Source organism: Neolamprologus multifasciatus, chromosome 9 (genome assembly GCF_963576455.1).
Source record: "Neolamprologus multifasciatus chromosome 9, fNeoMul1.2, whole genome shotgun sequence".
NCBI classification, from domain to species: domain Eukaryota; kingdom Metazoa; phylum Chordata; class Actinopteri; order Cichliformes; family Cichlidae; genus Neolamprologus; species Neolamprologus multifasciatus.
The window spans coordinates 32,839,467-32,853,743 of NC_140447.1; the positions used below are offsets into that span (position 1 = coordinate 32,839,467).

Here is a 14,277-nt window from a genome sequence, read left to right on the forward strand (position 1 = left end):
CATGAATTTTTTACAGCCGCCTCTAATGCTGGGTAATGTCAGCTGGTCCATGTGCAGCTGGCTGTGAGGCTCAGGGAGCGTCTACAAAGTGCAACACTGAAAGAACATCATCCATAAATATTGAGTAATAACTGGACTCTCATACAGCGAGACTCAAATGCCTTTAAACATCAGCTTATCCTGCTGATCCAAGTCCAACACTGAGTTTGTAAAAACATGTTTGTCAATCATTTTGTTTGGTTTCTGAGGAAAATGATTCAATAACTTGCTGCTAATATACAACATTTCATCATATTTCCTCATAACCCTCTTTTGTCTGACCATTTGATCCCATTTGAATTTGCAATAAAGGATCCACAGAGTTTGGTGACAATAATGACAGTAGATGTTTGTGTGATGGAAGCAAATGAGTGTGTGATGTTCTTTCAGTGTTGCACTTTGTAGACGCTCCCTGAGCACTGGTCTCACAGCCAGCTGCACATAGAGACCAGTGTTGTTAGTCCAGGTCAGAAGATGACTTGTTGGAATGAAAATGAGCTTGTAGTTTGTCTGCTTTAATAATGTGACTGGAAAAAGGTGTTGGACTTCAAATATGTCCCTTTCTTTCACACTTCACCTTTAAAAGTGAAGCCATGTGGTTCCTGGAAGGAAAAACACGACTTTTTCAAGTCTATGTCCTGTTTTTATGAGAAATGTACGACTTTAATGTGAAACATTCAGTTTTTTCTCTTGTTGTGTTTGTTTGAAGCTGCTTCCTGTTGGCTTCAGCTGTTTGGAGTTTCCATTTTCTAAACTTCTACATTCTGAACCTTCTTCAGCTCTGAACAGATGATGAAACACTGAATGATTTCAAGCACTTTGTCTAATAAACTTACATCTTTCATTCTTTATACAGATTGGAGCGCTGTGGTTTGTCAGAGATCAGCTGTGATTATCTGGCAGCAGCACTGAAGTCCAACCCCTCCCATCTGAGAGAGCTGGACCTGTTTAACAACGACCTGGAGGATCCAGGAGTGAAGCATCTGTGTGGTTTCCTGGAGAGTCCAGGATGTAAACTTGAAACTCTGGGGTCAGTCAGCATGTTTTAGTTGTGCTGAGATGAATATGATGTGAAAGTTGTGCTGACACTAAACTGCGGACATCAGGCTGATATTATACTGATCCACACTGAGGATCTTCATGGTAAAGTCTGTTTTCTTCTTCTCTGGTTTAGTCCATTGACTGCAGCAGAACAATGTTCACATTTCAATCAGTGAGACTCAACGTATGGCCCGCGGCCCACACGCGGCCTGCCCACCTTTCCTGATTCAGAGAGAGGGGACCCTGATTAACTGTGTAGCTTCTTCCTCACAGTTCTAAGTATCAGACACAACAATGAATAATCCACAGCTGACTGTCTTTAGCAGGTCAAAGGTCACGGCACACAGCAGACAGTCAGAAATATTCTAACTCTGATCATTTATCAGTTGTGACGCTGTGAGACTTGATCAGAGGTGTGATCATCACAGCAGAGGCCTTTGTGTCAAAGTCACTGAGGATCAAACAGAAACACATGAAGCAGATTTTCCTCTTCTGGCTTTTTATAGCAGATAACCTTCAAAATCTTCTGCAGTCCATCAAAAACTGAAGCAAACCATGAATCAACATGTGAACATGAGCTGATGCTGCTGAAGTGAAGCAAAGTTACAGAGGTTTGATTACAGACACAGCTGAGAGTTTGTAATCTGTCATCATTTTAAAAAGTTTCCATGGAACAGCAGAAATGAAGCTTTACTGTCAGAGGCCGACAGCACTGAACACAACAGCAGACTGGTGGCTAATAAACAGTGAATGATGCAGAAACAGATGTTTGAAGCTGTTCTTGGAGTACACTGAGAGAGAGAGAGCTGTGCAGGCAGGAACAGCCAAAGTCAGAGAGAATTCATGAGCATATTTATCAAACGTGAAGCAGAGTTTGGATCTTCTTTTGCTGCTGCTTCACTCAGTTTTGGTTGGAGACAGATGAAACCTGCAGCTTCAGGATCTGTGAGCTGTCCACTTTCAGCCCCGACGGCGTGTACGTGTACGTGCCGTCGAGTGAACGATCCACGCTCTGTGTTTCCATCTTTGTGTGTTTAGCTGCTCTCATTCACTGTTTTAGCTGTTTGCTGCTTGTTGAAATAGTTTGTGAGCTTTGACCTGAGATTCTGGCAAAATACATTTATATTAAACATCGATTCAGGATTGAATGAATCAACATCGTTTTATTCAAATTAAAACCATTTAAATGGGAACATGAATTTTTTACAGCCGCCTCTAATGCTGGGTAATGTCAGCTGATCCATGTGCAGCTGGCTGTGAGGCTCAGGGAGCGTCTACAAAGTGCAACACTGAAAGAACATCATCCATAAATATTGAGTAATAACTGGACTCTCATACAGCGAGACTCAAATGCCTTTAAACATCAGCTTATCCTGCTGATCCAAGTCCAACACTGAGTTTGTAAAAACATGTTTGTCAATCATTTTGTTTGGTTTCTGAGGAAAATGATTCAATAACTTGCTGCTAATATACAACATTTCATCATATTTCCTCATAACCCTCTTTTGTCAGACCATTTGATCCCATTTGAATTTGCAAGAAAGGATCCACAGAGTTTGGTGACAATAATGACAGAAGATGTTTGTGTGATGGAAGCAAATGAGTGTGTGATGTTCTTTCAGTGTTGCACTTTGTAGACGCTCCCTGAGCACTGGTCTCACAGCCAGCTGCACATAGAGACCAGTGTTGTTAGTCCAGGTCAGAAGATGACTTGTTGGAATGAAAATGAGCTTGTAGTTTGTCTGCTTTAATAATGTGACTGGAAAAAGGTGTTGGACTTCAAATATGTCCATTTCTGTCACACTTCACCTTTAAAAGTGAAGCCATGTGGTTCCTGGAAGGAAAAACACGACTTTTTCAAGTCTATGTCCTGTTTTTATGAGAAATGTACGACTTTAATGTGAAACATTCAGTTTTTTCTCTTGTTGTTTGTTTGAAGCTGCTTCCTGTTGGCTTCAGCTGTTTGGAGTTTCCATTTTCTAAACTTCTACATTCTGAACCTTCTTCAGCTCTGAACAGATGATGAAACACTGAATGATTTCAAGCACTTTGTCTAATAAACTTACATCTTTCATTCTTTATACAGATTGGAGCACTGTGGTTTGTCAAAGATCAGCTGTGATTATCTGGCAGCAGCACTGAAGTCCAACCCCTCCCATCTGAGACAGCTGGACCTGAAATACAACTACCTGCAGGATTCAGGAGTGAAGCATCTGTGTGGTTTCCTGGAGAGTCCAGGATGTAAACTTGAAACTCTGGGGTCAGTCAGCATGTTTTAGTTGTGCTGAGATGAATATGATGTGAAAGTTGTGCTGACACTAAACTGCAGACATCAGGCTGATATTATACTGATCCACACTGAGGATCTTCATGGTAAAGTCTGTTACCTTCTTCTCTGGTTTAGTCCATTGACTGCAGCAGAACAATGTTCACATTTCAAACAGTGAGACTCAACGTATGGCCCGCGGCCCACACGCGGCCTGCCCACCTTTCCTGATTCAGAGAGAGGGGACCCTGATTAACTGTGTAGCTTCTTCCTCACAGTTCTAAGTATCAGACACAACAATGAATAATCCACAGCTGACTGTCTTTAGCAGGTCAAAGGTCACGGCACACAGCAGACAGTCAGACATATTCTAACTCTGATCATTGATCAGTTGTGACACTGTGAGACTTGATCAGAGGTGTGATCATCACAGCAGAGGCCTTTGTGTCAAAGTCACTGAGGATCAAACAGAAACACATGAAGCAGATTTTCCTCTTCTGGCTTTTTATAGCAGATAACCTTCAAAATCTTCTGCAGTCCATCAAAAACTGAAGCAAACCATGAATCAACATGTGAACATGAGCTGATGCTGCTGAAGTGAAGCAAAGTTACAGAGGTTTGATTACAGACACAGCTCAGAGTTTGTAATCTGTCATCATTTTAAAAAGTTTCCATGGAACAGCAGAAATGAGGCTTTACTGTCAGAGGCCGACAGCACTGAACACAACAGCAGACTGGTGGCTAATAAACAGTGAATGATGCAGAAACAGATGTTTGAAGCTGTTCTTGGAGTACACTGAGAGAGAGAGACCTGTGCAGGCAGGAACAGCCAAAGTCAGAGAGAATTCATGAGCATATTTATCAAACGTGAAGCAGAGTTTGGATATTCTTTTGCTGCTGCTTCACTCAGTTTTGGTTGGAGACAGATGAAACCTGCAGCTTCAGGATCTGTGAGCTGTCCACTTTCAGCGCCGACGGCGTGTCCGTGTACGTGCCGTCGAGTGAACCATCCACGCTCTGTGTTTCCATCTTTGTGTGTTTAGCTGCTCTCATTTACTGTTGTAGTTGTTTGCTGCTTGTTATGGCTTTTGGTTAAAAGTCAGTAGTTAGTGCATAGTCTGATTAAGTTACATAAGCAAAGTGATAAATAAGTTCAAAGTTAAGAAATATTATAAGTAATTCATGCTAAAAACAGCTACAATGTCTGGGTTCGAATTTTGCTCAGAGTGAGACCTGGTTACCACAAGCGATCTTTATATTGTATGTGCAGAAATGGGAGCGAGTGAGCGCTCTGATCATTCGCATATCTTTGACGTATTTTCTCCGTTAATGCTGTGAAAAGTGCTTCGGAAGTATTAAAAGAGTGAACGAGTTCATGTACACGCTAAGAGTGCCCTACACGCTTGTACCTTGGGAAACGTTCGTCTTTACCATACCACCTTTATTTAAAAAGCACTTTAACATAAAACCAGAGTTCACAAAGTGCTGTACATGCTAATAGCATAAGTACATAAAAATTAAAATGAGATAAGATAAGATAAAATAAAAAACTAAAATAAATTGAAACATGTTAAAACAAATAAATAAATAGAGTCAACCCCTCTAATCAATGCCAAAGTCTTCAGCGAATAAATATGTTTTAAGAAGACTTTTAAATTCAGAAAGAGAAGAAACCTGCCTAACATGCAAAGGTAGATCATTCCACAACTTTGGAGCAACTACAGCAAAAGCACGATCACCTTTAAATTTAAACTTAGTTTTTGGTACCTTAAGGAGCTGCTGATTGGCGGACCTAAGGGAACGGGCAGGTGTATATGGTTCTAGTAGCTCCGAGAGGTAGGGGGGGCCAGGCAATTAAGAGATTTAAAAGCAAATAAGAGAATTTTAAAAACAATCCTAAAATGTACAGGTAGCCAGTGGAGTGAAATTAAAATTGGGGTAATGTGCTCAGACTTTTTTGTTCCAGTTAAAAGACGTGCTGCAGCATTTTGCACAACCTGCAGGCGCCTAATGGACGCATCACTAACTAGTCTTTGTGAGTATTAATGTGTTCAGAAACAACTTTTATATGTGTTTACCTGGAGTGAACTGCGATGCTAATGTAACGCACGTGTTAAGCTAGGCTAATCATTAAGTTTGTCATTAAGATGTGTAGTAGCTAGCAATTTATTTTCACTTTCTGTATATTTCAGTTACAAATAAGAAATAGCAAGGAGAAGCCTTGAGAGAGGAAAGGCTTAAAAAGATCTTCATTGAAATCAAGAAAAGCAAGCCTTGTGTGGAGATCTCGTCTATTTTGTTCGCTGGGTGTCGAGCTTCACATGGTCACGTGTCGTGAGGGCAGCACAGTGCTTGTTGAAATAGTTTGTGAGCTTTAAGCTGAGATTCTGGCATTAAACATCGATTCAGGATTGAATTAATCAACATCGTTTTATTCAAATTAAAACCATTTAAATGGGAACATGAATTTTTTACAGCCGCCTCTAATGCTGGGTAATGTCAGCTGGTCCATGTGCAGCTGGTCCATGTGCAGCTGGCTGTGAGGCTCAGGGAGCGTCTACAAAGTGCAACACTGAAAGAACATCATCCATAAATATTGAGTAATAACTGGACTCTCATACAGCGAGACTCAAATGCCTTTAAACATCAGCTTATCCTGCTGATCCAAGTCCAACACTGAGTTTGTAAAAACATGTTTGTCAATCATTTTGTTTGGTTTCTGAGGAAAATGATTCAATAACTTGCTGCTAATACACAACATTTCATCATATTTCCTCATAACCCTCTTTTGTCTGACCATTTGATCCCATTTGAATTTGCAATAAAGGATCCACAGAGTTTGGTGACAATAATGACAGTAGATGTTTGTGTGATGGAAGCAAATGAGTGTGTGATGTTCTTTCAGTGTTGCACTTTGTAGACGCTCCCTGAGCACTGGTCTCACAGCCAGCTGCACATAGAGACCAGTGTTGTTAGTCCAGGTCAGAAGATGACTTGTTGGAATGAAAATGAGCTTGTAGTTTGTCTGCTTTAATAATGTGACTGGAAAAAGGTGTTGGACTTCAAATATGTCCATTTCTTTCACACTTCACCTTTAAAAGTGAAGCCATGTGGTTCCTGGAAGGAAAAACACGACTTTTTCAAGTCTTTGTCCTGTTTTTATGAGAAATGTACGACTTTAATGTGAAACATTCAGAGTTTTTTCTCTTGTTGTGTTTGTTTGAAGCTGCTTCCTGTTGGCTTCAGGTGTTTGGAGTTTCCATTTTCTAAACTTCTACATTCTGAACCTTCTTCAGCTCTGAACAGATGATGAAACACTGAATGATTTCAAGCACTTTGTCTAATAAACTTACATCTTTCATTCTTTATACAGATTGGAGCGCTGTGGTTTGTCAGAGATCAGCTGTGATTATCTGGCAGCAGCACTGAAGTCCAACCCCTCCCATCTGAGAGAGCTGGACCTGTTTAACAACAACCTGCAGGATCCAGGAGTGAAGCATCTGTGTGGTTTCCTGGAGAGTCCAGGATGTAAACTTGAAACTCTGGGGTCAGTCAGCATGTTTTAGTTGTGCTGAGATGAATATGATGTGAAAGTTGTGCTGACACTAAACTGCAGACATCAGGCTGATATTATACTGATCCACACTGAGGATCTTCATGGTAAAGTCTGTTTTCTTCTTCTCTGGTTTAGTCCATTGACTGCAGCAGAACAATGTTCACATTTCAATCAGTGAGACTCAACGTATGGCCCGCGGCCCACACGCGGCCTGCCCACCTTTCCTGATTCAGAGAGAGGGGACCCTGATTAACTGTGTAGCTTCTTCCTCACAGTTCTAAGTATCAGACACAACAATGAATAATCCACAGCTGACTGTCTTTAGCAGGTCAAAGGTCACAGCACACAGTCAGAAATATTCTAACTCTGATCATTTATCAGTTGTGACACTGTGAGACTTGATCAGAGGTGTGATCATCACAGCAGAGGCCTTTGTGTCAAAGTCACTGAGGATCAAACAGAAACACATGAAGCAGATTTTCCTCTTCTGGCTTTTTATAGCAGATAACCTTCAAAATCTTCTGCAGTCCATCAAAAACTGAAGCAAACCATGAATCAACATGTGAACATGAGCTGATGCTGCTGAAGTGAAGCAAAGTTACAGAGGTTTGATTACAGACACAGCTGAGAGTTCGTAATCTGTCATCATTTTAAAAAGTTTCCATGGAACAGCAGAAATGAGGCTTTACTGTCAGAGGCCGACAGCACTGAACACAACAGCAGACTGGTGGCTAATAAACAGTGAATGATGCAGAAACAGATGTTTGAAGCTGTTCTTGGAGTACACTGAGAGAGAGAGAGCTGTGCAGGCAGGAACAGCCAAAGTCAGAGAGAATTCATGAGCATATTTATCAAACGTGAAGCAGAGTTTGGATCTTCTTTTGCTGCTGCTTCACTCAGTTTTGGTTGGAGACAGATGAAACCTGCAGCTTCAGGATCTGTGAGCTGTCCACTTTCAGCCCCGACGGCGTGTCCGTGTACGTGCCGTCGAGTGAACGATCCACGCTCTGTGTTTCCATCTTTGTGTGTTTAGCTGCTCTCATTTACTGTTTTAGCTGTTTGCTGCTTGTTATGGCTTTTGGTTAAAAGTCAGTAGTTAGTGCATAGTCTGATTAAGTTACATAAGCAAAGTGATAAATAAGTTCAAAGTTAAGAAATATTATAAGTAATTCATGCTAAAAGCAGCTACAATGTCTGGGTTCGAAATTTGCTCAGAGTGAGACCTCGTTACCACAAGCGATCTTTGTATTGTATGTGCGGAAATGGGAGCGAGTGAGCGCTCTGATCATTCGCATATCTTTGACGTATTTTCTCCGTTAATGCTGTGAAAAGTGCTTCGGAAGTATTAAAAGAGTGAACGAGTTCATGTACACGCTAAGAGTGCCCTACACGCTTGTACCTTGGGAAACGTTCGTCTTTACCATACCACCTTTATTTAAAAAGCACTTTAACATAAAACCAGAGTTCACAAAGTGCTGTACATGCTAATAGCATAAGTACATAAAAATTAAAATGAGATAAGATAAGATAAAATAAAAAACTAAAATAAATTGAAACATGTTAAAACAAATAAATAAATAGAGTCAACCCCTCTAATCAATGCCAAAGGCTTCAGCGAATAAATATGTTTTAAGAAGACTTTTAAATTCAGAAAGAGAAGAAACCTGCCTAACATGCAAAGGTAGATCATTCCACAACTTTGGAGCAACTACAGCAAAAGCACGATCACCTTTAAATTTAAACTTAGTTTTTGGTACCTTAAGGAGCTGCTGATTGGCGGACCTAAGGGAACGGGCAGGTGTATATGGTTCTAGTAGCTCCGAGAGGTAGGGGGGGCCAGGCAATTAAGAGATTTAAAAGCAAATAAGAGAATTTTAAAAACAATCCTAAAATGTACAGGTAGCCAGTGGAGTGAAATTAAAATTGGGGTAATGTGCTCAGACTTTTTTGTTCCAGTTAAAAGACGTGCTGCAGCATTTTGCACAACCTGCAGGCACCTAATGGACGCATCACTAACTAGTCTTTGTGAGTATTAATGTGTTCAGAAACAACTTTTATATGTGTTTACCTGGAGTGAACTGCGATGCTAATATAACGCACGTGTTAAGCTAGGCTAATCATTAAGTTTGTCATTAAGATGTGTAGTAGCTAGCAATTTATTTTCACTTTCTGTATATTTCAGTTACAAATAAGAAATAGCAAGGAGAAGCCTTGAGAGAGGAAAGGCTTAAAAAGATCTTCATTGAAATCAAGAAAAGCAAGCCTTGTGTGGAGATCTCGTCTATTTTGTTCGCTGGGTGTCGAGCTTCACATGGTCACGTGTCGTGAGGGCAGCACAGTGCTTGTTGAAATAGTTTGTGAGCTTTAAGCTGAGATTCTGGCAAAATACATTTATATTAAACATCGATTCAGGATTGAATGAATCAACATCGTTTTATTCAAATTAAAACATTTAAATGGGAACATGAATTTTTTACATCTGCCTCTAATGCTGGGTAATGTCAGCTGGTCCATGTGCAGCTGGCTGTGAGGCTCAGGGAGCGTCTACAAAGTGCAACACTGAAAGAACATCATCCATAAATATTGAGTAATAACTGGACTCTCATACAGCGAGACTCAAATGCCTTTAAACATCAGCTTATCCTGCTGATCCAAGTCCAACACTGAGTTTATAAAAACATGTTTGTCAATCATTTTGTTTGGTTTCTGAGGAAAATGATTCAATAACTTGCTGCTAATACACAACATTTCATCATATTTCCTCATAACCCTCTTTTGTCTGACCATTTGATGCCATTTGAATTTGCAATAAAGGATCCACAGAGTTTGGTGACAATAATGACAGTAGATGTTTGTGTGATGGAAGCAAATGAGTGTGTGATGTTCTTTCAGTGTTGCACTTTGTAGACGCTCCCTGAGCACTGGTCTCACAGCCAGCTGCACATAGAGACCAGTGTTGTTATTCCAGGTCAGAAGATGACTTGTTGGAATGAAAATGAGCTTGTAGTTTGTCTGCTTTAATAATGTGACTGGAAAAAGGTGTTGGACTTCAAATATGTCCATTTCTGTCACACTTCACCTTTAAAAGTGAAGCCATGTGGTTCCTGGAAGGAAAAACACGACTTTTTCAAGTCTTTGTCCTGTTTTTATGAGAAATGTACGACTTTAATGTGAAACATTCAGAGTTTTTTCTCTTGTTGTGTTTGTTTGAAGCTGCTTCCTGTTGGCTTCAGCTGTTTGGAGTTTCCATTTTCTAAACTTCTACATTCTGAACCTTCTTCAGCTCTGAACAGATGATGAAACACTGAATGATTTCAAGCACTTTGTCTAATAAACTTACATCTTTCATTCTTTATACAGATTGGAGCGCTGTGGTTTGTCAGAGATCAGCTGTGATTATCTGGCAGCAGCACTGAAGTCCAACCCCTCCCATCTGAGAGAGCTGGACCTGTTTAACAACGACCTGGAGGATCCAGGAGTGAAGCATCTGTGTGGTTTCCTGGAGAGTCCAGGATGTAAACTTGAAACTCTGAGGTCAGTCAGCATGTTTTAGTTGTGCTGAGATGAATATGATGTGAAAGTTGTGCTGACACTAAACTGCAGACATCAGGCTGATATTATACTGATCCACACTGAGGATCTTCATGGTAAAGTCTGTTTTCTTCTTCTCTGGTTTAGTCCATTGACTGCAGCAGAACAATGTTCACATTTCAATCAGTGAGACTCAACGTATGGCCCGCGGCCCACACGCGGCCTGCCCACCTTTCCTGATTCAGAGAGAGGGGACCCTGATTAACTGTGTAGCTTCTTCCTCACAGTTCTAAGTATCAGACACAACAATGAATAATCCACAGCTGACTGTCTTTAGCAGGTCAAAGGTCACAGCACACAGTCAGAAATATTCTAACTCTGATCATTTATCAGTTGTGACACTGTGAGACTTGATCAGAGGTGTGATCATCACAGCAGAGGCCTTTGTGTCAAAGTCACTGAGGATCAAACAGAAACACATGAAGCAGATTTTCCTCTTCTGGCTTTTTATAGCAGATAACCTTCAAAATCTTCTGCAGTCCATCAAAAACTGAAGCAAACCATGAATCAACATGTGAACATGAGCTGATGCTGCTGAAGTGAAGCAAAGTTACAGAGGTTTGATTACAGACACAGCTGAGAGTTTGTAATCTGTCATCATTTCAAAAAGTTTCCATGGAACAGCAGAAATGAGGCTTTACTGTCAGAGGCCGACAGCACTGAACACAACAGCAGACTGGTGGCTAATAAACAGTGAATGATGCAGAAACAGATGTTTGAAGCTGTTCTTGGAGTACACTGAGAGAGAGAGAGCTGTGCAGGCAGGAACAGCCAAAGTCAGAGAGAATTCATGAGCATATTTATCAAACGTGAAGCAGAGTTTGGATCTTCTTTTGCTGCTGCTTCACTCAGTTTTGGTTGGAGACAGATGAAACCTGCAGCTTCAGGATCTGTGAGCTGTCCACTTTCAGCCCCGACGGCGTGTACGTGCCGTCGAGTGAACGATCCACGCTCTGTGTTTCCATCTTTGTGTGTTTAGCTTCTCTCATTCACTGTTTTAGCTGTTTGCTGCTTGTTGAAATAGTTTGTGAGCTTTGACCTGAGATTCTGGCAAAATACATTTATATTAAACATCGATTCAGGATTGAATGAATCAACATCGTTTTATTCAAATTAAAACCATTTAAATGGGAACATGAATTTTTTACAGCCGCCATTAATGCTGGGTAATGTCAGCTGGTCCATGTGCAGCTGGCTGTGAGGCTCAGGGAGCGTCTACAAAGTGCAACACTGAAAGAACATCATCCATAAATATTGAGTAATAACTGGACTCTCATACAGCGAGACTCAAATGCCTTTAAACATCAGCTTATCCTGCTGATCCAAGTCCAACACTGAGTTTGTAAAAACATGTTTGTCAATCATTTTGTTTGGTTTCTGAGGAAAATGATTCAATAACTTGCTGCTAATATACAACATTTCATCATATTTCCTCATAACCCTCTTTTGTCAGACCATTTGATCCCATTTGAATTTGCAATAAAGGATCCACAGAGTTTGGTGACAATAATGACAGTAGATGTTTGTGTGATGGAAGCAAATGAGTGTGTGATGTTCTTTCAGTGTTGCACTTTGTAGACGCTCCCTGAGCACTGGTCTCACAGCCAGCTGCACATAGAGACCAGTGTTGTTAGTCCAGGTCAGAAGATGACTTGTTGGAATGAAAATGAGCTTGTAGTTTGTCTGCTTTAATAATGTGACTGGAAAAAGGTGTTGGACTTCAAATATGTCCATTTCTGTCACACTTCACCTTTAAAAGTGAAGCCATGTGGTTCCTGGAAGGAAAAACACGACTTTTTCAAGTCTATGTCCTGTTTTTATGAGAAATGTACGACTTTAATGTGAAACATTCAGTTTTTTCTCTTGTTGTGTTTGTTTGAAGCTGCTTCCTGTTGGCTTCAGCTGTTTGGAGTTTCCATTTTCTAAACTTCTACATTCTGAACCTTCTTCAGCTCTGAACAGATGATGAAACACTGAATGATTTCAAGCACTTTGTCTAATAAACTTACATCTTTCATTCTTTATACAGATTGGAGAGCTGTGGTTTGTCAGAGATCAGCTGTGATTATCTGGCAGCAGCACTGAAGTCCAACCCCTCCCATCTGAGACAGCTGGACCTGAAATACAACTACCTGCTGGATCCAGGAGTGAAGCATCTGTGTGGTTTCCTGGAGAGTCCAGGATGTAAACTTGAAACTCTGGGGTCAGTCAGCATGTTTTAGTTGTGCTGAGATGAATATGATGTGAAAGTTGTGCTGACACTAAACTGCAGACATCAGGCTGATATTATACTGATCCACACTGAGGATCTTCATGGTAAAGTCTTTTTTCTTCTTCTCTGGTTTAGTCCATTGACTGCAGCAGAACAATGTTCACATTTCAAACAGTGAGACTAAACGTATGGCCCGCGGCCCACACGCGGCCTGCCCACCTTTCCTGATTCAGAGAGAGGGGACCCTGATTAACTGTGTAGCTTCTTCCTCACAGTTCTAAGTATCAGACACAACAATGAATAATCCACAGCTGACTGTCTTTAGCAGGTCAAAGGTCACGGCACACAGCAGACAGTCAGAAATATTCTAACTCTGATCATTTATCAGTTGTGACACTGTGAGACTTGATCAGAGGTGTGATCATCACAGCAGAGGCCTTTGTGTCAAAGTCACTGAGGATCAAACAGAAACACATGAAGCAGATTTTCCTCTTCTGGCTTTTTATAGCAGATAACCTTCAAAATCTTCTGCAGTCCATCAAAAACTGAAGCAAACCATGAATCAACATGTGAACATGAGCTGATGCTGCTGAAGTGAAGCAAAGTTACAGAGGTTTGATTACAGACACAGCTGAGAGTTTGTAATCTGTCATCATTTTAAAAAGTTTCCATGGAACAGCAGAAATGAGGCTTTACTGTCAGAGGCCGACAGCACTGAACACAACAGCAGACTGGTGGCTAATAAACAGTGAATGATGCAGAAACAGATGTTTGAAGCTGTTCTTGGAGTACACTGAGAGAGAGAGAGCTGTGCAGGCAGGAACAGCCAAAGTCAGAGAGAATTCATGAGCATATTTATCAAACGTGAAGCAGAGTTTGGATCTTCTTTTGCTGCTGCTTCACTCAGTTTTGGTTGGAGACAGATGAAACCTGCAGCTTCAGGATCTGTGAGCTGTCCACTTTCAGCCCCGACGGCGTGTCCGTGTACGTGCCGTCGAGTGAACCATCCACGCTCTGTGTTTCCATCTTTGTGTGTTTAGCTGCTCTCATTTACTGTTTTAGCTGTTTGCTGCTTTTTATGCTTTTGGTTAAAAGTCAGTAGTTAGTGCATAGTCTGATTAAGTTACATAAGCAAAGTGATAAATAAGTTCAAAGTTAAGAAATATTATAAGTAATTCATGCTAAAAGCAGCTACAATGTCTGGGTTCGAAATTTGCTCAGAGTGAGACCTCGTTACCACAAGCGATCTTTGTATTGTATGTGCAGTAATAGGAGCGAGTGAGCGCTCTGATCATTCGCATATCTTTGACGTATTTTCTCCGTTAATGCTGTGAAAAGTGCTTCGGAAGTATTAAAAGAGTGAACGAGTTCATGTACACGCTAAGAGTGCCCTACACGCTTGTACCTTGGGAAACGTTCGTCTTTACCATACCACCTTTATTTAAAAAGCACTTTAACATAAAACCAGAGTTCACAAAGTGCTGTACATGCTAATAGCATAAGTACATAAAAATTAAAATGAGATAAGATAAGATAAAATAAAAAACTAAAATAAATTGAAACATGTTAAAA

At 40.7% G+C, this 14,277-nt stretch overlaps 1 protein-coding gene across 1 annotated transcript in view; it reads left to right on the forward strand.

Moving 5' to 3' along the window:
- LOC146511953 (uncharacterized) overlaps positions 1-14,277 on the forward strand; it is a 329,039-nt gene that overhangs the window by 103,515 nt on the left and 211,247 nt on the right. Inside the window, exons 7-11 of the mRNA XM_085171640.1 lie at positions 896-1,069; positions 3,167-3,340; positions 6,720-6,893; positions 10,263-10,436; positions 12,523-12,696. Of these exons, the coding sequence (XP_085027766.1) occupies positions 896-1,069; positions 3,167-3,340; positions 6,720-6,893; positions 10,263-10,436; positions 12,523-12,696 (870 nt within the window). The remainder of the gene's footprint in view (positions 1-895; positions 1,070-3,166; positions 3,341-6,719; positions 6,894-10,262; positions 10,437-12,522; positions 12,697-14,277) is intronic.